General features: G+C 42.0%; 2 protein-coding genes across 7 annotated transcripts in view; one reads left to right on the top strand and one right to left on the bottom strand.

Annotated features, from left to right (window-relative positions):
* Positions 1–3,447: 3,447 nt before the first annotated feature.
* On the top strand, positions 3,448–26,855 carry LOC309335270 (uncharacterized protein; the record flags this gene model as incomplete). Of its 4 annotated transcripts, none has more annotated exons than XR_014153433.1 (4): positions 3,448–4,708; positions 5,760–5,827; positions 6,461–6,526; positions 26,735–26,844. XR_014153433.1 is itself a non-coding variant. In XM_081850144.1 (4 exons), exons 1-4 carry the CDS (start codon positions 3,606–3,608, stop codon positions 26,853–26,855), a joined length of 342 nt encoding a protein of 113 aa, XP_081706270.1. In that variant the 5' UTR covers positions 3,448–3,605. The 4 variants fall into 4 exon arrangements, 2 of the variants coding, with proteins under 2 accessions (XP_081706270.1, XP_081706271.1); XM_081850144.1 differs by having other exon boundaries at positions 3,448–3,667; positions 5,735–5,827; positions 26,735–26,855; XM_081850145.1 differs by having other exon boundaries at positions 3,448–4,081; positions 5,735–5,827; positions 26,735–26,855.
* The window catches only part of ERBB4 (erb-b2 receptor tyrosine kinase 4), an 816,477-nt gene continuing 815,442 nt past the window's right edge, over positions 26,284–27,318 (bottom strand). For all 3 annotated transcript variants that reach the window (XM_081857293.1, XM_081857292.1, XM_081857294.1), the window contains one exon: positions 26,284–27,318. In XM_081857293.1, the coding sequence (XP_081713419.1) occupies positions 26,873–27,318 (446 nt within the window). In that variant the 3' untranslated portion in view covers positions 26,284–26,872.

Below are 27,318 nucleotides of genomic sequence, written 5' to 3'. Positions count from 1 at the left end.
AAACATGCCCATATCATCTTCTTGTGCCATTTCGAATGGCATAGAACAACTGCCCTGCTGTGTCCTACTTAGCACAAAGAGAACTATTTATGTTTCCCTAGACACAGGCATAACCACTCGAGCTGGAAATTAGTATTTTAAAAGATCTGAACAGCCATGTTTTTAGATTAGCATTTGTGCATTTAAAATTAGAATTCAATCTCTGAACTTTGGAGGCCAGGTTTGCAAGAACATTGCAACCATAAAGCATAATAAAAGTATATAATAAATGTCAGTGGCTTCTGAGAATGCATTTAGAGCAGATTCTTTTGAAATCATTCAAAGAATGGTTTGTGGGGAATTATTTTTTCCAAGTTTCCTTGTAAAGTCTATATACAGCCATCCCAATACTTACCTTGCATCTGGGCATACTAAAGATTCCACCACCACCAGACTGGAGCCAGAGCCAGCCTTCACAACCAATAACCAATAGGTAAATTCTCTTAGGGGGCAGACCAAGATTGGGCCTAACAATGTTCTCTTCTGATAGCCACCGAGTCCTTGAGGATATAAAGGCATTTGCAGCTTATTCCCCAAAGGAGTGGCGTTAACTGCAGGATATTTTCTCCAACATTTTCTTCTGTTATCAGCCATACAGAGGTGGGGATTTACCCACAATGTTAATACGGTAAATAAATTAATTTTAACAGTATAAATTGAAGAGCACCACTAGTTTGAACAGATTTGATGAAAAACTATGTGTATGCTAAAACAGATTTCTGCAGTTGTTGTGCTTATTAAAAACAGAGAAAGAGGCATCAGCACCCGCCTTGACCCATAAGAATCGCATGTATCTCATAAATACACACATCTCTCTCTGTGTGTGTATCTGGATGCATATACCCTTTCTTGATCTGTCATTATAGTAGCCTTCATACAGTCTCTAGGTCCTCCCACTTTTAGGAAGTTGCCCTATTATGAGTCAATCCATCGGTCCATTTAGCTCCTTACTGCCTGCACCGACTGTCAGAAGCTCTCCAGCATGCCTGAGAGGTGTAATTTCTACCCTTGATATATTCAGGATGATTTACAATTCAAACATTGTGTCACATTTGAACCCGAAGCCCTTGTGTGCATTCAGCTTGCGGCCTACCCTTTCCCAAGAATCTTTCCAATTCTCAGTACTGGCTGCATTCACATGGCAGTTTATTCCACTTTTACAACATTCCCCTAACTGTTAATTTCCCATTATATTTGAGCTTTCACACAACATATAAAAGCCACTTCTGGAAATATAGCATAAGCTTGGCATTCATTTTTGTGTTATTTGCTGCCAGGAAAAAAAGAGTTTTCATGCCCAGAGACCCAGGTGCCTGGTGTGGGTGTTGCTCCTCAAGGGGACTTTCCTTTAGGAAAATTTGGTTGTAGAAAGAAATTAGAGAGATAAAAGGTTGTTGTTTCTAAAATAATAAAATGGGAGCAGAACAGGATAGGAGGGAGAAGCTGTTGCAGGAGATAATGGATGCAAAAGGAACCATGGAAGAAGTTGACAGTTTGGGGACAGGTTAAGAGATGAGTTAAGTATGAAAGGGGAAAGGGGAAAGGGAGAGGAAAGATGAAATGCATGGCAAGGAGGGGGAAATATAAAATTACAGTAAAAGCCTTCTGTACTTAGAGCCTTCAGATAGGAAAATTCTTCCTAAAATTGGGAGCTCAGTAAAAATACTTTCTGAGTTAATGCCAGCAATTTAACTTTAGGAAAACTGAACTGTGGAACTCCTTTTTATAAAGAAAATGCAATGGCAAGGGATTTAGCAATTTTCTAAGATTGATTTGATATCCGTAGAAAATGATGTCGGTAACTGCCAGGTATTGATGCCACAACCCCATCTCCCTTTGCCTCCATTTTGTGACTGGCTTGGCTCCTGCAACACCATTTTGTGACTGGTGGGCCTCAGTATCATTCTGCCCTCTCAAAGAGTCCCTGGGGGTAGAAATTTTGAGAACACCTGATCCATGTGAACCTATTATGGTTTAATTTGTCCACAGCTTTTGAATGTAAAACTTGTAATTCAGTATTTAGTCCATAACTACAGCATACCTGATTAGCTTTGTTGTCACAGGGCAGAGGGAATGGATGAATTCATGTTAAACATTAAGCTCCAAATTCTAACTGTGTGGAATAAAAGTAATTGAACATCCAGCTATGTTGAGAACTGACCTGCAACACTGAACTAATTAAAAAATAAAAGAGAGCGAATTGAACCACAGAGTTGAAATTCATGCAAACGAAGTACTGCAAATGAATAAATAAAAAACCTCAATGGCAGATATCCTCTTTCTTATAATCTCATTTGTATGTGACAGATTGCGGTAAAAGCAACCTTCTTGCTCAAAGCCAGCCAACACGCCCATCGTATGCACCCAATCATTAGTATGCCTTTCCCCCAATCTTTACATCTCCGCCCTCAAACTAGCATGTCAATAATTTTTTATAGTACAATTCCTTATCCTCAACATTTTGAATTGGCTCATAAAAATGGCTTCTGCTTGAGTGCATGTTTCTGTTTCATTTGTAATGAGTATTTTGACACTTGGGTGAATTCAACCTTTTGAGGCTGCCTAGTTAATACAGATGCCCCAGTCACCTGCCTGCTTCTTCATGGTCTCTCTCTCTGTCTTTGGCAATCCTGTACATTCTCCCCTGGGAGAAAGGTCCTCGGAGCAAAGAGCAGTGAGGCCACCTTTCTGATGAAACCAAAGTGCTCAGGGTGCTGAAAACAAATAGGAGGAGGATCTCTCCATGCTGAGTGAATAGGCAGGAAAATGGCAAATGCAGTTCTATGTAAACAAGTACAAACTGATGTATATCCAGGTGGGGTGGGGGGGGGTGGAACCTGAATTACACATTGTGGCGTTTGCCCCTAGGATGTGTCAAGGACAGGGTTAAAATTGGTGTGATGTGATTGGCTAGTGAGAATGCGAGGGGGGAGTGGGAGATTTTGAAAAGATGGTTGAGGTCTGGGAGTTGGGAGTTGAGGCTTGGGTGTTGGAGAAGGAAGAGGGTGGACTAGGCAGTGGGTTGGTAGAGTCATATTGTGAGAGAGTGAGAGGAATTGTTAGGGAGTTAGATAGATAGCCATTATGGAGGGTACTGCAAACAAGAAGACAAAATGTAGACACATTTAAAATTGAGAAATTTGGATTAATTGATAAGTGGTTTGGGTATGTCAGCCTTTAATCCAAAGTAATTTTAATAAGAATACTTAATTCATGCCAAAGCACTCTGATCAGTCCCCAAAGCCTAAGAGATGCCTGGGAGTAGTTAGCTAGTGTGCTGGTGCTCCGAGTTTTTGAAAGTGAAATTTTACCATTCTGTACTTATGCAAATATTTCTTCTGCAAAACTTATTTATTTACAAGTGAAAGGAATCCTGAGGCCTGCCACATGAGGAACAGAAAGAAAATCACCAAGCGGTATTTCAGAGAAAAGTTTGCTAAATTCCTGTTCTCTATAACAGTCCTCGTATTTCCTATGGTTAATTGTGGTGTACAGCAGAGCCAGATGGCAATTGGAAATTACAGACAGAATGAAGTATCAGAAGCAACATAATCTGGAGGACAGCCATGGAATGCTTTGCAAGGAGGCAACAATCTGGAACAAATAGCCCAGCAGCAGGCAGGAAAAGGTAAACAGAATGCTTGAAGTGGCGCTGGTTGTTTGAATGAAAAGACACCCAATCCCAAGCAGATGCAACATTTATGGAAATGTCCTACATAAATCCAAGTGTGAAAACATACACATGCAAGAGAAAAAGGGGGGGGGGGGAGAGAAAGAAAGAAAGAAAGAAAGAAAGAAAGAAAGAAAGAGAGAGAAGATTCAATTGGAGTCCGGTTCATTGTTCTCTGAAGTCAATAATTTGGTTTCTACATTCTGGATATGCATTTACTATTCTTACTTTGAGCAAATAGAATTACAGGGATATTTTTTCAAAAAAATGGAGCATAAAGGAATTGCCATCACTACAATCATGAAGATGTAAGTTTATTTTGATGTCCATGATATCCATGGCCTTACAAGGGAATTCTTCTGTATATGAAAGGTGAATAATTTAAAACATTATCAGTGATGTTGGGGTTTTGTTTTCCATTTGAGGCAAGCATTATGATCTACAAGATTCTTCACTGGCTCAGATTAAAATCCAGATGGGAGGAACCACTCTGTTCTGCTCTACCCCATCTCCAAGGAAAGTGCCAGAAGGGGAGGAATTTGAGCAAAAGCAGACAATGGGGTAGATGAGAGGATCGGAACATATTGCACTCTCAACGAAATCTTTGGCTGTCAGATACAAAGACCCAATAATAGAAATTGATTTATGCCCACTAAAATAGAGGTGACTTTTGGAGAGAAAAAACCACGAATTGAACCTGCTGATCTACCAGCTGCTAACTGCATCCTCAGTTCACCAACTGAGCTAAGTGATGCATCAGTACATTCTTCCACCCCTAGCTCCTGCTTGGTGCTTATAAATACTGAAATGCAGATACTATATGGTCTTGCTGAGGGGATGAAAATCAATATGCGAAGCCTGATCTGTGCCTCAACAGAGTATCTACATTTCAACTTGGCAAGGCCTCTCCCATCCTCCTTGGGTTTAGAAATACAATCCAGACACGTGGATACTGGCTGTTCAGGAGACTTTCCAGGGTAGGATGTGCCTGATCATGTGGTAAGAGGAGAGCCAAAGACATATAACTTGTTTACAAGCAGATAAGTTTGAATATATTTTGAGGCATTTGGGTTTTATTCTGCAGATTTGGCTTGTGGTTCAAAATGGATATGCATGGGACTGGATCAGAATAATAATTTCAAAGCCATTCCCTTCCAAATGGGTTATTTCAATTCTTCAACTTTTTGCTGAGCTACATAGGAATGAATTGCAAAATCTCAAAGCTTCTATTATTCCAAAGCAGTCCCAAAAGATTTAAAAGTTGTCCCATGCCATTACTTTCATTGGTGTTGTGTGTGTGTGTGTGTGAACTCTGGGATTGACCGTGTCATCCTTTGTATGTCTCATCAGCAGTGTGCCCCACTAAATTCAGTTGGACTTTCTCCCAGGTGAATGTGCTGAAGAATTGGCAAAACTAAGTAGAGTTGAGGGAAGGGGCATTTCAAAAATTGCTCTTTCACACCGGTGCTAATAAACAATTGACACTATATATTAGCTAGTGTGGCAAAATAGCTCCAAAACCTCTTTTGGGGGGGATTTGCCTAAAAAAGCTCAACAACTTTTCTGTCCGGACTTTCACTTTCTGAAATATGGCAACCCTAGGTTATTGCTCAAAATCAGTTTGCAGGCTGCAAACATTTGGGAAAGTGAGGAAGGATCTTATTAAAATGTGCTCATGCCATTCAAAAAATCAAATTGCAGAGTCTCCCAAATTGTGTAATGGTAGAAAGAGGCAAGCAACTGGGATGTGTTTGGAGAGTGGGAACAGGTGAGGCTGCTTTGTAGCCATTTCGAAAGAAGAATGCCATGGAGTATATTTTCCTTCTGTGCTTACTCCCTCGGGAATTTCAGTGGACTAGATGAGATTATTCTCACAAGTCATTTCCACTCAATGTGCCTCAGAAGACTGTTATATGGTGGCCGTTTTTGTAGTCATCTAAGCTGTGAACAGTATTAGCCTTTGGGGGAAAATTTGCTTCAAAGAACCTGTCAGACTTTATGGATGGTGTCTCTACCTTGTTACAGAGACACCATCCCTTTTACTACTCAGATAAAACGTGAACATGGAAAGAAAAGGTGCACATGCAGGAAAACATCTTTTGTGGAGGAGGAATACAGGTAATCAAGTCCCAGACACGATCATGAATTGCCCGTTGGATGGTGGAGTGTTTGCATTTTATGGATCTGTTGGGAAGCAACTAATACACAGTAGGAGCAATTCATAGCCGCCAACCTTGGTCTGCCAGATAATGTCCAGTGCAGCCCCAAATTGGGATAAAATAAAATGCATTGAAGCTTGTTCAATCCATATGAATCACTCCAGTTTTATATCATTTTTCTAGGACTCTGCATAGAAGGGGGGAATTTGAATTCAGTTCCCTAGGACTGAGGTGCCCCACCACCTTGCCTATTTCCTGCAACCATGTTTGCACTGCCCAGAGACCGATGTAGAGCCTAGCACAATCTGTCCATGCCTCTCACCCTAGTGCTTGTGTTGCCAGTGCCACCATTAATTCTGTGATACACCTTAAATACGTTGCACACAATTGACATTTATGCACAGTTAATTTGGGTGCTATGGAGAATAGAGAGTAGAGATGGCAACAATACAAGAAACTGGGCAGATAGTGGGGCACATTAGGAAGGAGGATGCAGTAGGCATGGGGTGTGATAGGTTGGCACCGAACCAGGCTGGCTCTTTCCCTAATTTGCATATGAAACAAACACTGTTTCTTGTAATTCTGTATACAGATACCTTCAGCATTCTACATGCTGCTTTCTGTGGCCCTCTGTCAGTGCCAGCCACAGAGGATACAGGTAAATCAACTGTTTGAGTCTAGATAATCCTGCCAGGCAAGCCTTCCAGACTTTAGTTTCATATGAGAGTCCTCAGAGTCAGAAGAGACAGGCTCATCCATATCAAAGTGTTCCTTTACAGATAATCTTATATACATATATTTTATGTAATCCAGTTTCTCTTTATTTCTAGCCCATTGTGCCCTACACCTTCAGGGTAACTAACAAAAACAATTGTTGGTAAAACAGAACAATGTACTTGATCTAAGTTTAATGAATACTTCCCACCCTTTCCCATCATTCATGAGTTCCAAAGGCCAATCAAAAGATGTAGGCTGGGCTGGGGATGCGTCAGTGGTGTGATACTCATTGGGGATCTCTAGCTCCCATATTATCGCTGTGGTCTGAACCACTGAGCCTCTTGGGCTTGCCAATTGTAAGGTCAACAGTTCGAATCTACATGACAAATCCTAGAATCTAGACCAATCCTAAACAAACTTGGGCTGATTTGGGTTGATTGAGGATTTTCCTAGAGTGTCAGGGCTCTAGACCAGATTGAGGAGTTGGTTGAGTGGTTAGGGTTGGTTGATGAGGAGGAGGAGGTTGGGAAGGAGATGCAGGCAGCTATGCTCACCCATCCTTCTCACCGCTGACTGCATGATTAATTTCAGTTTGCATTTCTTAGTCCAGAAAGTATTGATCTGATGTGTAGAGATATTTTCTATTCTAATTGATTCAAGAGGGTTCTGGAAGCTTCTTGGTGTGAAAGAAACAAGCAGAAGGTTCATGATGTTTGGGTTGTTCCTTCAGAGAAGCTGAGTGCAGCTGGCTTAAACTGGTTCTCTTATTTCTGTCAGTCAAGGCCATGCTGACTATAAAAGTAAGGCCAGAAGGAGCCTGGGTTTCGCTTTCTCTTCCTACCTCTTTTCCTTCTGGTGTGGTGTTCTGAATGGTATGCTTAGTGTTAAGGTTTAGACTTATTATAAGTTATTGTAAATTTAAGTCTGCTGCAACTGGATGTCTTATGGACTGTGCCAATCCTGAATGTACAGTGGTAGCTCAGGTTACATACGCTTCAGGTTACATATGCTTCAGGTTACAGACTCCGCTAACCCAGAAATATTACCTCGGGTTAAGAACTTTGCTTCAGGATGAGAACAGAAATTGTGCAGCGGTGGCGCAGCGGCAGCAGGAGGCCCCATTAGCTAAAGTGGTGCTTCAGGTTAAGAACAGTTTCAGGTTAAGAACAGACCTCCAGAATGAATTAAGTTCTTAACCCGAGGTACCACTGTATTGGATTTGTGACCATTATGTTCATTTGCCTTCAATAGCAGTAAAGCTCTGCTGGATGAAATACAATTGCCCCTGGCCTGTTTTTTGGGAATCCTGCAATGTGTTTAAGTTGTTACTCTGCTCACTATGCATTGGAATCTACTCTGGATCAATACTGAGTAGAATTTCTCAGTTCTCATACTGAGAGCCAGTATGGTGTAGTGGTTAAGAGCAGTAGTCTTGTAATCTGGGGAACTGGGTTCGCTTCCCCGCTCCTCCACCTGCAGCTGCTGGGTGACCTTGGGCTAGTCACACCTCTCTGAAGTCTCTCAGCCCCACTCACCTCACAGAGTGTTTGTTGTAGGGGAGGAAGGGAAAGGAGAATGTTAGCCGCTTTGAGACTCCTTCGGGTAGTGATAAAGTGGGATATCAAATCCAAACTCTTCTTCTTCTAGAATTTCAATGACATAGGACTTCCGGGTTAGCGCGAATGGCTAATGGCGGATTCCCTCCGAGCTCCGGAGGGAATCGGCTCCGCTGAAGACGGGTCTTGCCGTGCCGGCGACACGGGGACCCTCAGAAACCGCAGGCGCGGAAGCCTGCGGACTTGGTGACTCGGTGGGCACCTTAAGCGCCCTCCCCGACCCACGAAGAGCCTTTTTAAAGGCTACGGAGAGGGTACGGAGAGTGGCGTGGTGCTGAGAGTAGACCGCTACTTCAGTGGAGCGAAGCCGCGAGCCATGGCCGGAGAGTGCTGACTTTCTTCCCAAAATTCGGATTGGATAACAAAGGACCCGTGAGTAGTGGAATTTGGACTTTAAAAAATTTTTACCTTTTGAATTTGGCACGATCGGGGGATGTGATAAAGGGAAGTCCGCACCCCCTCTACTTATAGACGATTTAAAGCAAGGAACGGAGAATTAAGGCGGAATGAATACTGTTTTGATGATTTAAAAGTTTCACAAATTTGATAGAAGAAGTTTTCGTGCTGGAGAGAAAGGGAGGAACTTTGGAACTTTGTGTGTAATCCCCCCCCCCCCAAAACCCAGGAGTGTCCTGTTTGTGTGCCGGAGGAAAAAGTGAAAGGAGTTTGACAGCTGTCAAAGGAGCTGTCAAACGGGCGGACAAAGTAAAGAATTTTGTTATTTAACAACTCTCTGAATTAAAGGTGATACATTTGAGCTGAGGTGATTGGAAACAAAGTAGTGATAATAACAAAGTAACAGATTATTGGAAAAGGACTACTAAATAACTGAAAGCCCCCTAGGGGGAATTAGTGACATTACAATGGCTGCAGAGGGAAAATTACTGGCGGAGATAGAAAAAATGTTCTTTTTCGTGGGAATCCTGCAAGAGCAGAGTATGGCTTTGAGCAAAGTATTTATGACCTTGAATTCTGAAACAAACAACTCTGCTGAATGCACAAAGGAGACGTATGACAAAAACTCTGCAGCTGAGCAGGAAGAGATGCCCTTGGAATTGACAGAGAGGAAAGAAGGAGTGCAGACACTACAAGTGGAAAATATCAATCAGGAATCTACACTGTTAGAGTACGAGCAAGAAGACCTTTGGATTACAAACCTGCGAAAGATGAGAAAGAAGAAGAGGGAAGTCCCTGGAGTACTTGGAATATTAAAACTAAAAAGAATAAAGCAACATGATTGGGACTTTCCTCTTGAGTATGGAAAAGTAGATGATCCTTCGCAGCAACCACTTTTAAACATTCTGGATGAAAGAAAATATGATGTGACTCTGACTGAACTCCTTCGGGGTCTTAGGACCAACAAAGAGGACTACCAATATAGTTGGCAGAGAGGGACTGACAGAGAATCAGACGCCTCGGACGTGAGGAATCCGGGCTAAGAACTATTTTTTGTTTGTTTTTTGGACATTTGTTTGGGAAGGGACAGAAACCGGGGCGGGGGGGGGAGAGAGAATAGAACTATAAAATGTTATGATTTGTTTATTTGGTCAATGTGACCTACAATTAATATAATAAAGGGAAAAATTTGTGGAAGGGAAGTTAGATCGACCTTAAAAAAAAAAGAAATTAATGATTATAAGAGAATTGGATAAGTTGAATATAGATAAACAAAAAGAATTAAATTTTTAAAAGCAATAAGAATATGTTTAAGAGGTTAGGTAAGAACTTGCTGAATTAATTATTGGAACTGGGATGTAAGAGGAGGGGGTGGGGGGAAGTCAATGAAAGTGGGTAAAGAAAATTAGGGTATGAAATTGTATCTGTGTGTTTTTGTCTTTGTGTGTGTGTCTGTTGTTATAAAATGTAAAAACCCAATAAAAATTATTAAAAAAAAAAAAAGAATTTCAATGACATAATATGGGTTTAAACCCTTAGTAAAATGTACAGCTGTGCTATGCCTCCAGTTTGGTTTGGGGTCTGGAATGGGTCCTGGTCATCCCAGATTGGACTGGGCCCAAGACAGGATCGGTGTACGTATTTACACATGTGTGTGTGCACAGGGTAGGGCATAAGCACAGCGCACCTCCAGACCATTCTACGATGCTGCCTTGCGGTGTCCTGACTGTGATCCAATTCAGGCACATGAGGTGGCAACTGCCTTGGGCAGCAGGATCCCCAGGCGCAGCAGATCCAGCCTCCAAGGAATCTCCCGCTGCTGCAGTGGCAGTGGCAGCTGCAGCAAACTCCTTGGAGACCGGATTTGTCACCCCTAGTGCTGCTAGTCTCTTCCTACCCTTGTTCCCAATGGCATTTTGTGTTTCCCCTCAGGTGTCACAATGTATTGGACCCAGCCTGGGTGGCATCTAGAACTGTAGAAGATGCTCCAGAAGGCTGCCTCACTTGTGATAAACCTTACATGTACAACAATACAAACACAGCACGTAGGCTAATAGTTAGTAGAGAATATATAATGGAATAATGATATCATTCAAATTATAGAACTAAGCCCATCAAAGTCCGTATGTACAATATAACAGAGTGGTAGCGAGGACCACCAAGCCGTGTGTTCAAAATAGATGTCTAAGGACGTCTCACAATAGTCCTTCAAAAGTTTCAATGGAAGATGTCTCAAAAGCCTCAAAAGGACAGTGTCTCTGGAATGATACTACTGTTTTGTAATAGTCTCTGTATTAGCCAACGTGTTGTGTTTGTATTGTGATTAAACCTTACATGTAGGCAGTGAATGCGTTTCCACCACATGCTGACTGTGCTGGACAGAATGGGTGCATTCTGAGCACTGGCTAGAATCTGCATTCAACACCACCAGTATCTTGGATTCCTTGGTGGATTATATGTAGCATGGGCAGAATTCACAAGCTTTCCTTAATCTGTCCAATGTGCCACAACAGTATAAATGAAATCTTCCTATAATGAATATATAGTCCTGTTCTTGAAAGCTGAACATTTGTAGTCCATGAAATATGCCCCAGCTCCATTGCAGGAGATATAGATCACTCTAAATCTTACGTAGACATAGCTGGGAGTAAACTGAACTCTCTGGGACTTACTTCCAAGTAAACATGCATAAATTGTATGTGTGTTTCCTTGTTGACTGGTATTTTGTTGTGGGCAAAGTTTGCAAATTGTGCATTCTGTCATTTTGACAGTAAGAAAATGCCTTCTGGTGCATACGTTTTGTACCATTTTTTAAAAGATCATTTAGATAACACAATATGGCAACCATATTGGAAGTGCATAACAGACCAGACTACCTTTTTTTAAACACACACACACACACACACACACACACACACACACACACACAACGTGGTCTCCAATTTAGAGCATAACTAGGGCCAAGCTACAGCTAAATTATCTGCTTAGATCACAGTGGTACCTCGGGTTAAGAACTTAATTTGTCTGGAGATCTGTTCTTAACCTGAAACTGTTCTTAACCTGAAGCAGCACTTTAGCTAATAGGGCCTCCCGCTGCCGCTGCACAATTTCTGTTCTCATCCTGAAGCAAAGTTCTTAACCCGAGGTAATGTTTCTGGGTTCATAGAATCATAGAATTATAGAGTTGGAAGAGACCACAAGGGCCATCGAGTCCAACCCCCTGCCAAGCAGGAAACACCATCAGAGCACTCCTGACATATGGTTGTCAAGCCTCTGCTTAAAGACCTCCAAAGAAGGAGACTCCACCACACTCCTTGGCAGCAAATTCCACTGTCGAACAGCTCTTACTGTCAGGAGTTAGTGGAGTCTGTAACCTGAAGCGTCTGTAACCCGAGGTACCACTGTATATGGATAGCTTAATCTTTCACCCAGCAATGCCACTCCTCCCAAGATACAAGCATTTGGTATCTTATAGCATACACCTATAGTATCTTTGTGCTAAGAAGACATTCTGGCATCTTAGCAGCTTCCAGGAGAGGGGAGATGCCGAGAAGAGTGTGTGCTACCTGAACACTTGAGTGTCTTGTGGTGTGGGAAGCTGAATGGAAGAAGTCTAGGACTAGGGTAAAGGATAGGTGCCGTCCCCATTCAAATGTGCAGGCTTTTGCTATTGCCGTTATAGAGGCACCCAAACGCCCCCACTTTTAGTTGGCTACAGTGTTCAAAATTAATGTTTAATTCAACCAGGCGATAAGAAGAAGAAAAAGGCCACATGCATGAAGGACCATTTGTTTTGTATTTTATTGAATTTCATTTATATTAAATTAAAAATATATTTCTGACAGATTCATGTAACAAAAAAGCAGAACAGTTTTCAAATTGTTCAGCTGGGATGATCAGTGTGGGATGAAGCTAAAGCAGGTTGCAATCTACATTTGTCCTAACAAACAGATAAAGTTTCCAAGGAACTTGGGAGGTAATACAGAAAAAGAACAATCCTAATCACACAAAGGGAAGGAAAAGAGACACTGGTTTCTCCCATAGCTTCCAAAAACAAAAGGAAAGGGAAATGATACTAAAATATATAGATAGCTAAATATTAACAAAAGTTAGTTATGTAATTTTTAACAGTGCATAATCCTTCATAGCCGAAAGATGAAAAAACTAAAGGTTAAAGTAATATTACACCACACACAATTTGTCATATCCTACTGTGTAAGCAGGTGCAGGAGGTTGAACACACCACAATAGTGCTAACACAGAATCACACAGAATGTCAGAATGAGACCTCCAATCGAACCTGCAAGGGGAGAAACAAATAGGGGGCAAATGGGAGGGGGAAGGAGAGAGGATGGAATCACAAGCCAATTACTTATATACAAATCAACCTTAAGACAATTATGTTCCAAGGAATGAGGCCCACAAAGGAAAATAAAAACTACATTATCCTTATTTACATATGCAACTAGCCATGTCTTTAACAAGCTATAAAAATACTATTCACATTTTCAAATTAACATACAGTAGTTTTGTTTTTAAATTTTTGTTTCAAAAAGGCAGCTAACTCTGAATGCATTGTGTCACATGAAATGAGGATGCAAAATCCACAATACATGGATGTATTGTGTCACTTTCCTGGAAGATTTCCTGGAAGTTTACAAGGTGAAAGTATTTTGTTCTTTGCATTTTTAACAGTTGTACTAGGAATGGAGTGAAATAGCTAAACCCAGGATGTTCTCACAGCCCAATCCTAAGACATACTGCACTAGCAAATAATTTTGTTTAGGCTGCAGCTTGGCTACAGTTCTGTCAACGAACAATGTTGCTACACTGGGAGAGATTCTTAAGAGACCAGGATTCAAATTTTTGTCTTTGTGTACACCATCCCTGGCTCCATCATCTAAAAACAGCAGAGCAAATTTGGGACTAAAGGAAGTTGACAAACTCACCACTTTTCTTTGTCAGAGTGTATCAGTTGTTAGAAACTGGTCCATAATTCAAGCTTCCTAAAAACCATGTGGCCAAATAATATTTGGAATAAAGAACTTTCAATGCTACCATAAACATGTTGTGTTTCTTGCATTTAACTAAATTTAGCTCCACTGAAACCAGTCGGACTACCAGGGCAATCCTATGCGTATCGTTGCAAAACTAAGCCCCACGGAGTTCAGTGGGGTTTACGAATAGGGAAGTGCGTATAGGATCGCAGCATTAATTGCCCCAAATCTGATCTGGGTTAGGAAGCAGATTGCGATGCATATTTATTTTAGAAAGGAAAGCAATTTCCATATTGAGTTTTATTCAATAACAAATTAAAGGCTTTTTATTAATAGGGAAAAACATGTTAAACATGTTAGAATTTTTTTTTTAAATGGGCTGCAATCTTAACAGGGAGTTCCAACCTAACAAAATACAGTGCATTGCATGTGCATAAAAATTATATGCAATACATTTGCTTTTACCTTTCTCTTTATCTGCTATGAAGAACTTAAAGTTACTTTGCAAACTAGGTGAGTTTACCAGGTAGCATGGCTTAGTCACTATAGAGCTAAACAACTGAATCATTCCTTTAGAATCATAGAGTTGGAAGGGACCCTGAGGATCATCTAGTCCAACCCCCTGCAATACAGGAATAAGCAGCTGGTCCATACAGGGATCGAACTTGCAACCAGAGGCGTCATCAGCACCACGCTCTAACCAACTGAGCGAGTGTGTGGATCTGGTGGCCAGAACTAGAAAAGAGGGTGAAAAAAACCAACCTGCAGGTTCATTTTGGAAAACACTCAACCCTATGGGTGGTTTCCCTAGCCTGGATAGCTCAGTTGGTTAGAGCATGGTGCTGATAACACCAAGGTTGCAGGTTTGATCCCCATATGGGACAGCTCTATATTCCTGCATTGCAGGGGGTTGGACTAGATGATCCTCAGGGTCCCTTCCAACTCTATGTTCCTATGATCCTATGCTCCTATGGAGAGTTTCTTTTAAAAAAACAAAAACCCTCTGAAAATCAATATTTCAGCAGAGAAAAAGTTAAAGAGCAGACATAATGTACATTGTACTGACTTTGAGCTTGACCCACAGTTCCGTTAGGGTATATACTTGCCTATACTTGGGTATATGCAAGTGTAGTTTCATTGAGAGTTGTGGCTCACTCAGATGGGTGCAGACTGTGGCATGTGAACATGTAGATTGTTGCTGCTTGAACAGACTGAACCAGTTCCTTCCCATGTGTAGAACAGATGCCCTGCCTGCACCCAAATGGCCAGTGGTTTCAGCTGGAATAAAAACTGTGCACACCCAAGCACTTCTTTTAACGGGATCGTGCATTTCCCGCTTCCAGAGGATCATTTTGTTTCCTTGCATTCAAAGTTAGCTTACCTTTGCGCAGCTGCTCAGTTTAATTATCGACCCATTTAACAGCAGTACCATTTTATGCTACATATTTCATAGTACCTCACTTCAAAATAACGGATTACATATCTACACTTATAAAATACCATTCACAGTTTGTTACTGTGGTTATCGCCCCCAAAATGGTTTAGTCCACTGAGTGCTTATGGATAATAATGCAAGCTGACTTTCATGCCAGTGGAAAGGAATTGTTTTCAAACAATGGTTATTTAAATAATGCAAATGAAGGTGCTTTTTCCTTGTGAGTAGCTGAAAGGTGCATTTCAACTGGCCCACCTTTCAGTGCATCCTGTCACCCTGGATAGTACCTATTCAAATTTTGTTGTAAGGTTAGCCTCCCCTGTAAATTAGCAAAAAGCTTGCTGTATCACCCTGATTTTCCTTCTCTCTTTTCATTGACTTTATGTTCCAGTCAGTTGCTGGGGCTAATGTTATTCGTTTGCTGTAAATCCATGCCCATGAAAGCTGGTGTTTGACAAAGGACTCAGATTTGCAAGACTCTTACAGTTTTTTTAAAAAAAGCAAAGCATGCTTCTGCTTATCATGCTGGAAATTAATTTGAAAATTAGCAAGTTGTGTCTGCACAACAAGGAAGTTTTTTCCAGTAAGCATGAGTCCTGAATGCTGTATGGCTACTTGTTCACACTTCATGGTCCCTACTCATGTTCTACTAAAAGCCTCCTTAACAACCCTCAGTTACTAATGCCTATCCTACAGCTTCTACCAACACAACTAGTGCAAAAGCAAAAACAAGAAGAAGAACAAGAACACCCTTTGTAGCTGCTTCAGCATAATGCATGCAACTGATGATTTGTATGCAAAAAAGAAAACTTGCATAAATATTATTGATCTTCTAAATACATATTGAGTGCTGAAGTCCATCTTTCTTGGTGGAGACTTTGATGCAAAGTATGAACATCCCTTGCTATATGCTTTCAGAGGCTAAAGAAACTCACAACTTAATGAAGCTATGGTTCAGGAAAGAACTTACCTCTGTGCTCAGTGTAAATTGATCTGACACAAGTGTCTAAGACAGGTACCATCGAAGTCAATTGGTTGTTCCCTGCTAAATTTCAGCTGGTTTGCATCAAGCCCCCAGGTGATTAAAGTCAAAGATGTGCATAAGCACATTTTCTGAAGTGGTAGGCTATGTGCGCACACAATGATTACAACGATCGCACCCAGTTGCAACATGCCACCGCAACAAGATCAATAATAATTACAGCTAACCGTATAATCACTCTGTGAATGTGGGAGTGAAATGGCACTGTTTGTGCTGTAGGGAATTACTTCACAAGGGAACAAGAAAATTGAAATCTACCCCTTGCTTGTTTTTAAGTGCAAACACTGAAGGAAGGAAAAGATACAAATTGGCCTTTTACATTCTGAAGTGCTGGTGTTTCTGGCCATGGAACATCCTTGGTTTACATTTGTCCCTAATTTTTAACAGTAGATGTGTTAAATATCTACTGTTAATTTTTAACAGTAGACATAACATTTTCCTTGTAAAGCTTTAAATTGAGTCATGTAAAGAAATAGCATCCAAAGAAACAACTCCAAATGCTTACTCCAACATCATTTTATTTTTCTACAACCATGTTCCTAAAGGGCTTAAACCTGAACTCTAGGCAAGGTCAAATTACTGTATTTTCCCGTGTATAAGACTAGGTGGTTTTTTTAAACCAAAAAATAGGTTTCAAATTGGGGCTTGTCTTATATATGGGTAGTGCTGAGGGGTGTTTTCTTAATTTGGAGTCCCCAAAAATAGGGGGCATCTTATACATGGGGGCGTCTTATACACGGAAAAATATGGTAACTTTATTTAATTAACACAGCCACCCTTACAATCGGTCACTCTGACTTCCTTGGGAATGCTAGGCAATGCGTGAAGGATCTGTGAAGATCCTAGATGCAGCTAAAAACATTCTCACCCAACTGTAATGCCCAGGATTCACTGAGGGAAAACCATGCCAGGTTTTATATATATATATATATGTATATATGTATATATGAATATATATATATATATATATATTAATATAATATCTATGAGAACACTAAATCTAGTTCCTTTTATTCTTGGTCTGAGTACTTGTGCTTACTAGAGAACTTTCTATGGTTCAACAGCCGATAAAGTTGGGGCAGTATTATATACAGTGGTACCTCGGGTTACATACGCTTCAGGTTACAAACTCCGCTAACCCAGAAATATTACCTCAGGTTAAGAACTTTGCTTCAGGATGAGAACAGAAATCGTGCTCTGGCGGCGTGGCAGCAGCAGGAGGCCCAATTAGCTAAAGTGGTGCTTCAGGTTAAGAACAGTTGCAGGTTAAGAACGGACCTCCGGAATGAATTAACTACTTAACCCGAGGTACCACTGTATCCCATTTACCTGTTCTATGATACCGTCAAAAGTACCTCACATACTATGGGGCCAGCACAGTTACAACATCCTAAACACATCCATGCCAGATACCAACCATTTTCAGTGTATTTTGATGCCTTGTTAAATTAATGCCTATTACAGAAACACAGTGATTTCTTGCATGCATTAGATTTGCTTTGCTGAATACTCAACATTAGCAGCACTGGGGAGTCTGAGTTTAAGTGAAAATGAGTGAATTATAAGGGGCATTGTTTTGAAAGCAAAGAGGAACATGGAAACCATAGAACTAAATTTCCCATTCCAATATGGAGAAAATTATAAAGATGGGATTGAAAGCATCACACACATCAAGTAAACCTTGGGAATCCAAATCTACCTTCCTGTCTGCTTGCACAGTAACTCTACAGCGCTAGTAGAAAGAAATTTCTTCCGCTCTGCCCTCCTCCATGTCTTCTGAACATTTAAAGGTATGGCTGCAGAAGGCACATGGTGACAACAGTCATGAAATTAAAAGACGCCTGCTCCTTGGGAGAAAGGCGATGGCAAACTTAGACAGTATCTTAAAAAGAAGAGACATCACCTTGCCAACAAAGGTCCGTATAGTTAAAGCCATGGTTTTCCCAGTAGTGATGTATGGAAGTAAGAGTTGGACTATAAAGAAGGCTGATCGCCGAAGAATTGATGCTTTTGAATTATGGTGCTGGAGGAGACTCTTGAGAGTCCCATGGACTGCAAGGAGATCAAACGTATCCATTCTGAAGGAAATCAGCCCTGAGTGCTCACTGGAAGGACAGATCCTGAAGCTGAGGCTCCGATACTTTGGCCACCTCATGAGAAGAGAAGACTCCCTGGAAAAGACCCTGATGTTGGGGAAGATTGAGGGCACAAGGAGAAGGGGACGATAGAGGACGAGATGGTGGGACAGTGTTCTCAAAGCTACAAACATGAGTCTGACCAAACTGCAGGAGTGCCTGGTGTGACCAAACTGCAGGAGTGCCTGGCGTGACCAAAATGCAGGAGTGCCTGGCGTGCTCTGGTCCATGGGGTCACAAAGAGTCGGACAAGACTAAATGACTAAACAACAACGGCAACAAAGCAGAGGGCTACAGAAAAGTCTTAAATGTAAATATAATTGTTGTCGTTTAGTCGTTTAGTCGTGTCCGACTCTTCATGACCCCATGGACCAGAGCAAATATAATTAAACAACACCAAATAAAGAGATACTTGTGTAGCTAAGGCACAAGGAAAACTACAACTAAAAACGTTCAGCCAAGATGACTTTGCCTTTTCCCATTCCTTGACTGGGCAGAATGTTCCTCACTTCTGTTGTTTTTAACTGAGAATGTTGGAGCAATAAAGGTGATTTTTTAAAACAAATCAGCTGCTGGAAGCATGCAGCACTTTCAGCTTCAGTTTTGGCTTCTGGTTTTAGTGAAGACTTTGAAAATGTAACTCGCAGTGTTTCCTTTGGGCTCTGAGCCCAAATAACAGCTGACAAGAAATTCACATCACACCTCTGTAAAGGGCAATATAAGGCAATGTATAATAATTCAGAGCGAAAAAAGCTCGCTCCCTTGGCGCATGTGCCTTTTAAGAGAGGTAACATTTCCCATAGTACCCAGAGTTCAGGCCCCTTTTTCTTCAAGTCGTGACTGCTGTGTGTTTTGGCTGGTTTGCTGTGTCCCTGCTTGAAGCAAATGTCAATTATTTCCCTCCTTTGTCACTTCTGGAAGTTTCCTCAGTGATATTAACTACAGGAAGGCTATGGCAGGGTATTGCCTAACTTCTATAACTTTTCCACAAATTGTGCAATATCGGTACCTGTGTGATTTCCACTGTGGCCGGGTATATTTTCTTTAATCTACAGGATGCAAAGCAGTTAGCAGTGCTAACTACAGGGCTCTTCAACACAAACAGAAGGACGTCTGGCCTGAGGATACAGTTCTCACAGCTGAGCTGCTACCGCTGAGAAGATGAGGCTGGAAGCTTTATTTACCCTGTTGTCTTTCTTAGCAGCATGATCCCAATGAAATCACGCTACTCACAGGCTTTTTTGCATTTAAAGGGAGACATGCTGGTTATTAAAGAAGAATTTTTTTTAAAAAGGTGGTGAGATGAAGATTAAACTGCACTAAGAATTCATTTTGGTCTTCTGGAACAGATCAGAGCCCATCATTTCATGCAGTTTCCCAAAGAATGCTGCCTAAGAATGCTTTGCCAAAGGCCGGACACGGCAGAAGCAAGCTGGGCGGAAGTGAAGTTGCCTGACCCTCTGGCGATGGCGTAAGGACATGCATGCGTTTACTAAGCTAGAGGAAGGAAGCTATCTCTACCAAGCAAAAAATGCCCCCCACCCAAAACAGAAAAAAGAAATGCTTCCAGCTAGTTTAAAGGTTGCTTCTCCTTTTGCAGGAAAGGGAATCAGACTGGTTGCTTAGGTAATGGCGTATAAGCAGGTCGCTATTTGATACATTCAAAGTTTTTAAATATAGCCTTGGTGTACATGTGAGAAGAAAAGTCTGGACTAGGGATGAGGGAAAGACTTGATTCAGGAAGCACTGAAAGCCGAATCGATCAAATTTGTATTTTAGAAACAATATGCAAAGCAAACCCAGCTATCCTTCAAAACTGCACCAAATTCAAGTTTTGTGATGCAGTTTCCAACCAACCATTGTTTACAAAAATGCATATTTTAGGGGGAAGTGTAAATAAAAATGAAAATATTTAGGGAAAATGACTTGCAGAAATGATTGTATTATGGAAAAAAATGCTTTCAAAACTATGTACATTAGTCAAAACTGCATATAAAAGACATAGCTCACCTACTATGGAACTGCACAGTAATCCAATTTTCTGGAAGGAAGTGCAGGGCTAGAATTAATCTGGTTCTGTACAAATCCCTCTTAACAGGCAACTCTACCACTGCAGTTGGTTGCGTACGTGCCAGGTGGGGATGATCAAAAGCGCAAGAAGGATGGCTCCACTGAGCCATGTTGTCATCAAAACAAATATTGGAACTATCTGGAGTACACCAAGCACAGCAACCTGGATACAGGACCTCCTGCAACCAGCATTCCATGAGAAAATTCTGCTCTACAAAGTTCAAGCTTCCAAGAGATTTTGAGTGCATTTTTGGAACTGTTTGCCGAATAATATCTGCATTTAGATGTAATGGGAGGCACACTGCAGCAATGGGAATTTGCCCAAGTTAATGAATGTTAATCTAGGACTACAGCAGAACATTGACACACATTCATCAGAGTGCGGAAACCTAGACACACAAAGAAGACGAAGAGGCCATGAGCTCAAAGAGAGGGAGCAAAACTGGGGCCATTTTATTGTAATAATGTGAAATGCCCAATAAACCATGGATAAAAAAGGGAAATGCTCTGAAATAATAATGAATTTTCATAAGGATTTTTTAAAAATTTAAAATCACAGACTGCTGCAAAATGTGGAGAACAATTTAAGGCTGGAAACATGGACAACTGAGAAGATTATTTGGGTTACCTGAAATATATATGAAATTCACAAATCCTTCCATTCATAGTCTGGACTGAGAACATGGCATGGAGGAATGAGTTTTCCTTTCTGTCATTCCCAAAAGCCTGTAGAGTTTTACTGTTGAACAAACTGGCATTAGGTGAATAATTGCAATCCATTTTTTCACGTCACCACCTGGATAGGCCCCGCTAGTTCCCAAAACTTTAAAGTGGGGTAGGAGGGGAGCCACCCACATGTTGTGGGACTTCAGCTCCCATCCACCTCATCCATGTGTGGCCAGGGGTCAGAGATGATGGGAGTTGCAGTCCAGCAACACCTGGAAATCCACTTCTGCTTTAAATAGATAGAAATGGACATGCATCCCGGCACCACTGGAATAAGAGATTCAAATGAGGTCACAGCCTGGATTTCATCTCACACAATCAATCAAACTGACTTCCTTATACATACATTTCCCAGAATTAAAAGTTAATATGCTCCATCAATTCATATTTTGAGAGAAGGTACTGCTATGGGGGGAGGAACTATTTACATTTTCTTTTACTCTGCGGGATTGTTTTCTTTATGCAGTACTTATCTTGAATTGCCAAAAGCCCTGCACATAAACAGGTTTCCATCTTTGGTTAGCCATAGGATGCCAAAATGCTTTGATGAATTTCTCTCCCCTGCCTCCCCCATTCTGTTCAAGTGCACAGGGAGGTCCTCAACTGCACAGGCTTTTACTCCTTATAGGAAGCAAATATATATTACCATTTGGCTTGTAAAGGCTTTTTACATGTGGGGAGAGCAGGATTGCATGCTATCCCTTGACTTTGCGGAGAGCTTTCCATTTATGTTCATTGAGGCAGCTCAGTCCTATTGGACCTTAGGCTCTCAATAACTTATGCTCTGTCAAATATAAACAAACACACTAATCTGCTGAGGATTCCTGAACCACCAATTTTGAAACGGGTAATCTGGGGAACTGAAGTATTGCTAACTAACAGCACACAGATCTGCACAGGATCCAACATTTGCAAAGGAGCCAAAACCAGCAGTTACCAGGAGAAGAGCTCCCCTGTATGCTCTTCATTATGAAATGGTCAGACATCTATCTGTCTGGAGACTTCTATATTTGAAGACCCAGGAAAACCACCATAACTTTGCCTCAGTAATCCTATGGTATATATGGCTATAGCAGTGAAATCTCCACTGATGGTAGAAAATGTTTCCTTAACACTTGCAGCATCCGTAGTGTCAAAGAATGTTCTGCTTTCATCTAGCAGGCTCCCTAAGAATGTAGGAACCACCCTACTTAGTAGGCCATCTTATTTCCAATGGTGGTAGAAGCCTCTAAGTTGGATATGAAAATAACACTTTCTCCCTGTAGTCACCCCTGGGGCAATACAAGTGGTTTTCAGAACCCCCTTAAAAGCCACTCTCTACCACCTCCCTCAGTGGGTAAACTAAAACTTCTGAAATCAGTGAGCAGCCAGCACTTGAACACCAATTCTTTGCGTTCTGCACACACTGCTTTTCTGCTGTGACAAATGGGAATTTGGCCAGCACATCAAGAGAATAAACTTCACCAGGCCTGCACACATTTCTGTCCATTGTGCAATTGATTCTGACACTAAACATTGTATTATGAATGTCTCCTTCCTTCTCACTGCAGTTTGACACATATTTTGAGTAACTAAACAATATTTTTTAGAGAAACTGTGTAATTGGAAATAAGTTCCATGCCTACAGTAAGCACTCTTCTACCTGGCAATTAAATGCAGATACTTAAAGCATTTTCTGGAAGAACCCAAGTTTTGTACTGCTTTAGTGGAAGGAATGAAAAATTCTACTCTCACAGACAAAAAATGTAATTTCTAATAACTGGGCAGACTAATACTTTACATGCAGAAATAAGGCCAATCCAATGTGAAGTCAGGTCTCACTCGGCTCCATCTTTAAAGCAAAACAAACCTAGAAATATGCATTATTAGCTCAATGAGGCTCAGGTCATATTACACCACGTAGTAACTTAGTACATAATTTGTTCAATTCTGGGCAGAGAGAGATTGAACTGGTTCAGGAAGTTCAATAACCTGTAGTCTGAAAGACAGAGAAATATATGCCTCCTGACATGGAATGCACTTTTGAGAACCAGAAATCCCCGAGTTCCTGCCTAGCAGCATCTCCTGTGCACAGACATAAAAGAGTCGACCGGGTGCAGCCACCGGAAGGAGGGCTAAGCACCATCATGTTTACTGGGATCCCCAGGGCAGTGGGAGCCAGTGTTGCTGACAGAATATATGAGAGTTGATGAGTTGGTACTCCTGCTTCCAGGGTGACCAGAATAACATGCTGGATCCCAGCGACACGGAACAGTGGCTAGAGGGCAGTTATCACTCATCTTTAAATATACATTCATGCCATGTCTGGCTATCATCATATACCAAGGAGCCAGAAAACACAATAAACCCAAGCAAACAAACATCAAGAAGCAAAAGCACAAGCTTCCATGGGTTTTCTCAAGACATGTCAAATGTCTATAACATTTCTTTGTGGATCACCAGTGCTTCCCAAAATGACCTCACAATCTGAGTTTGCTACTTGGACCATACCAAGAGGCCACTCTTGGGTGACCATGGGATCTACAATGACCGCTCCCCGCCTAAAACGGGGGGCGCCCTTTGCGTGGACGCACGCAGCCCCTGGATCTGAAGCGGCTCCAACAGCATAGGCTTGGCTTTCCCTCCCTCAGGTGGGATACCTAGAGGTCTCCGCCTACCTCAGTCAATTGTCCAATCCCACCTGGGGGAAGCATTGCCAAGGAGACCAGGCCAGGTAGGGGAGGGATTACCTGCCCACACAATAGAGGGAGGATCTTACCTGGGAATCCTTACTTGGCTCCAGAGCTTCTCCCACCCTACCCACCCTCAGTTAATGTCTTCTTTTGCAGGTTAACTTTTCTTCACAGGTATGCGGGCGCTGCTACGTTAAGGTCGCTGTTAAAGGGCCGGAAAGGAATTTCCCTGCATTGGCTGGTTTCGCCTTTCCCGTAGCAAAACGTCACAACTTTGGCGGTATCAGGCCTTGGGCAGAATCCTTTAGTCCATCTTCCTCTTTGTGGCGGCAATACCAGGGTTCCCCGTTAAAGGGGTTTCTGAAGGGAGGCTTTCACCGTACGCCGAAAGGTCGTCATTGCTCTCCCCTGCGGCGGCGGCGTAACGGGGGCGGCTATCTCTGCTTGAACATATGTTCTCCAGAGCCGGCCCATCGCCCCCCCACACACACTGGGGACTGGAGAGGGAGAACGCCCAATGCCTGAGCCAAGGTCTACCCACATTTGAAATTTAATAAAGTTGTGGCCAATTTAATCCCATAGCATGTTGTCTTGAGTCGTTATTCCACATGATGGGGGGGACCGCGTGGGATCTGGGGACTCCGCCTGTCCACGCAATGGCTTGTAGGATGATGTGCTTTCAAAATCTACCTTGGCCAGAGGATTGAGTGGGGCAAGAGCTCCCCGTGCCCTGGCTCTTCTCTGCTCAGCTTGCCTGGGGCTTTGTGCTGATAGCTGCAGAGCTATCACCTTTTCTGGACTCTGGATGTGACTGCTATGCAAGGAGTCCTGCCTTGGTCACTGAGAGCCTTTGGAGTCATTCTGTAGGTGTTTAAGATATAAGGTTAGTAGGGCAGTGCTAACCCATTTTTAAAAGGCTGAGACTTTTAGCATTCCCTTTCCCCCCCACAGGTGTTTTGCCCCTTAAATTCCAGCCATAAATAAGTACTACTCTGTTGCTTGGTGACAGAGAGAGGCTGGAGCATCATAGAAACATACTTTATGAGCAAATGGCTACCTATATCGAGTTAACACCTGAAACTATGAGCTTTGTTTGTTTAGCAGAATAAACCTGAAAGCTAGTTCTTGAAATATCCCCTAACATGCTTCTCTAAAATGCTGAAGGCACCCCTTGACTTGTTTTCAGTCTAACAGGATATGTGAAGTATTTTGAAACAGCTCCCTGCCATTATTCGACGCGCTTGGTTTTAATCATTACTAAAGTGCATACAACAAAATACTATTGCCCCTCCTGCAATTTCATTCAACATATAGTGAGCCTGCAATCCATTTTCCTGGGATTAAGCCCCATTGAAATCAGTGAGGTTTACTTCTGAGTAGATAGGATTGCACTGTAAGAATGAGGGTGATTCCCCCCCCCCTTGCCCCTACTAGATATTATGTCTTCAGAGCTGTATAAATAAACTTGAGCTAAAAAAAATTCCAGTCATGAAGGGAACAAACTAAAAAAAACTTTTTTAAAAAAATTAAAAATAGCATGTAAAAGCCAGCAGAGAATGAAGGTTCGTAGATGAGATAATGCTTTGAAATTATTTACAGTTTTGACTGAGAATGTAATAGCCATGCACACCCCAAATTTCTAAAACCTTGCTTCATGTTTCTTCTTTGTGCTAGGAAAGCAACAAGCAGGCCTCACCACAGTCTTTGTCTGCTAGTCCAAGTCTTCTTCCCGCAATTCCCCCTGTCCTGTAATCTGCTTTCCTTTCTGAGGCAGCACCAAGGCTAGTTACTCCTTCAACAGTTTTCCTGTGAGCAGTCGTTGCACCGATGAACAAAGTTCCGAAGACTTCACTTTGTTTTGGCATTTTCCACAGTCATCTTTTATATATATCTATATTTATATATCATCATTATAATAATAATTCATTTTACATTTTAAATTATTTTATTTTGCTGGTCACTTCCGTATTGCTTCATTCAGATTCCAGAATACAGTTCAGGGTGAGGACAAAAATTAAAACCATAGCTTAAGTGCAAATGAATTTTCCAGTGATCTGCCATGTGTGTTTTCTTCTTTATGAACTGAAGTCTGCCTCCTGACCCTGCCTCCTTTAGAAGCAGGTCACCCTTAAAACAAAAACAACCCCAAAACCATGAATTAAAAGAACGACGACGATGGATTTTCTCCCTCTGTCCAGTCCTCAGTATTCTCTACTGCTTCCCAAATTTAGCTGATAAACCAGAGGAAACTGAGGAGAAAATAGCTACATTTTGTATTCAAGAAGTATAAAACATCAACAGGAGGCTCTGTGCATATAAATCTTGGTTGGTGGCTTGCCCTCAAAAAATGAGATGTTGTTGTTTTCCCTATAATTTTGGCCTTTGTGTCCTGAAATCATTTTTGCTTTCAAAACATTTGTTCTCCTATTGACCCGTAGAAAACCTGTAGTGTCATGCACAGAAGCATGAAGAAGTTAGGTCTGTGCAGTTAGAAAACAGAAAGCAGAAGTGGTGGAGAACGGGGGACTGGCCGGAGAGTCCTGTGATCTTCAGTGTGATCCCTTTGATGGATGGACAGACACAGTGAACAAGATGGGAATGGCAAGCTGGGTTAGCCATTTTGTTTATGTGGTAGAATATAAAGTGTTAAAGAAAGAAGTCGGATTCTCAATCTCATTACATCATCACTCATGATATTAAAAATGTCCTTTCCTACCCTCTCTTTTCCCTCCCCCTACCCAAAACCGCACTGCCCCCTCCAGGATTGCTCCAGTGGCTCTCAGCATTTCCTGCTGATAGAAGCTGGCACTGTTGTGACTTTCCCTGCAGCATCAAAGCTGAATTGCTATGTGGAGAACTAGTTGGACAGCAGGCAACACCGCCACCGGCTTTTACTAGTATTCATTGGCTTGTCTGACCTCCTGGCCCTGCGGGTGCACAGAAAGTGAGAAATGCCAGCCTTTCTCCCCCCCTCCCTCCCCGCTGCTTCATTCACTCTTTACTTTTCTTTCTTCCCGGCTTCCTGGAACAAATGACTTAACTGTGCCTTTCCATTTGCAGACAACCACCTGCGGGAAGAACTGGCAAGAAAAGGAGAAGAGAGGGTAAGAAGAAGGGACAGAAGAGAAGGGAGACAGAGACGGAGGAGAAAGGAGAGTGCTGGTATATGGGTCCCCCATGACTTCCACGCTTTGGGGATTACACCACTGTGTTTCGGTGTCTGTAGGGTGGAGGGGGCAGCATTGTGCCAGGCTTCAGGGAGAACTCTGAGAGGTATTCGGGGTTCTCTGCCACAATGGGCCGGATCCTTCCATTTTGTTTGTAAAAATATTTTGTGCTGTATTCCTGTAGGTAGTCCGGGTGCTGTAGGGTACTCCGTGGGGGCAGGCTGTGATTCCAGTAGCCTGGGTTGTCAAATGCCTTCTTGGGTTTCTCTGGCAATGGAAGCCCGTTTTTCTTCAGGTACTCTGCATTCTCGAAGGTGCCTGTGAAGGTGTTGAGGTACAGTGGCTCGTTCACATACTCATCCTCTGCTTTGGGTGGGCCATTTTGGCCGTTGTGATATTCTGGGTTGTCCAGCGCTTGAAGATCACCATTTTTCCGCCGAGAGACAAATGGGTTCTCCTCCACAGGATTCAGGTGAT

The sequence above is a fragment of the Podarcis erhardii genome (assembly GCF_964252035.2).
Source record: "Podarcis erhardii genome assembly, chromosome: 1".
NCBI classification, from domain to species: domain Eukaryota; kingdom Metazoa; phylum Chordata; class Lepidosauria; order Squamata; family Lacertidae; genus Podarcis; species Podarcis erhardii.
This window is presented reverse-complemented; position numbering and strand designations above follow the sequence as displayed.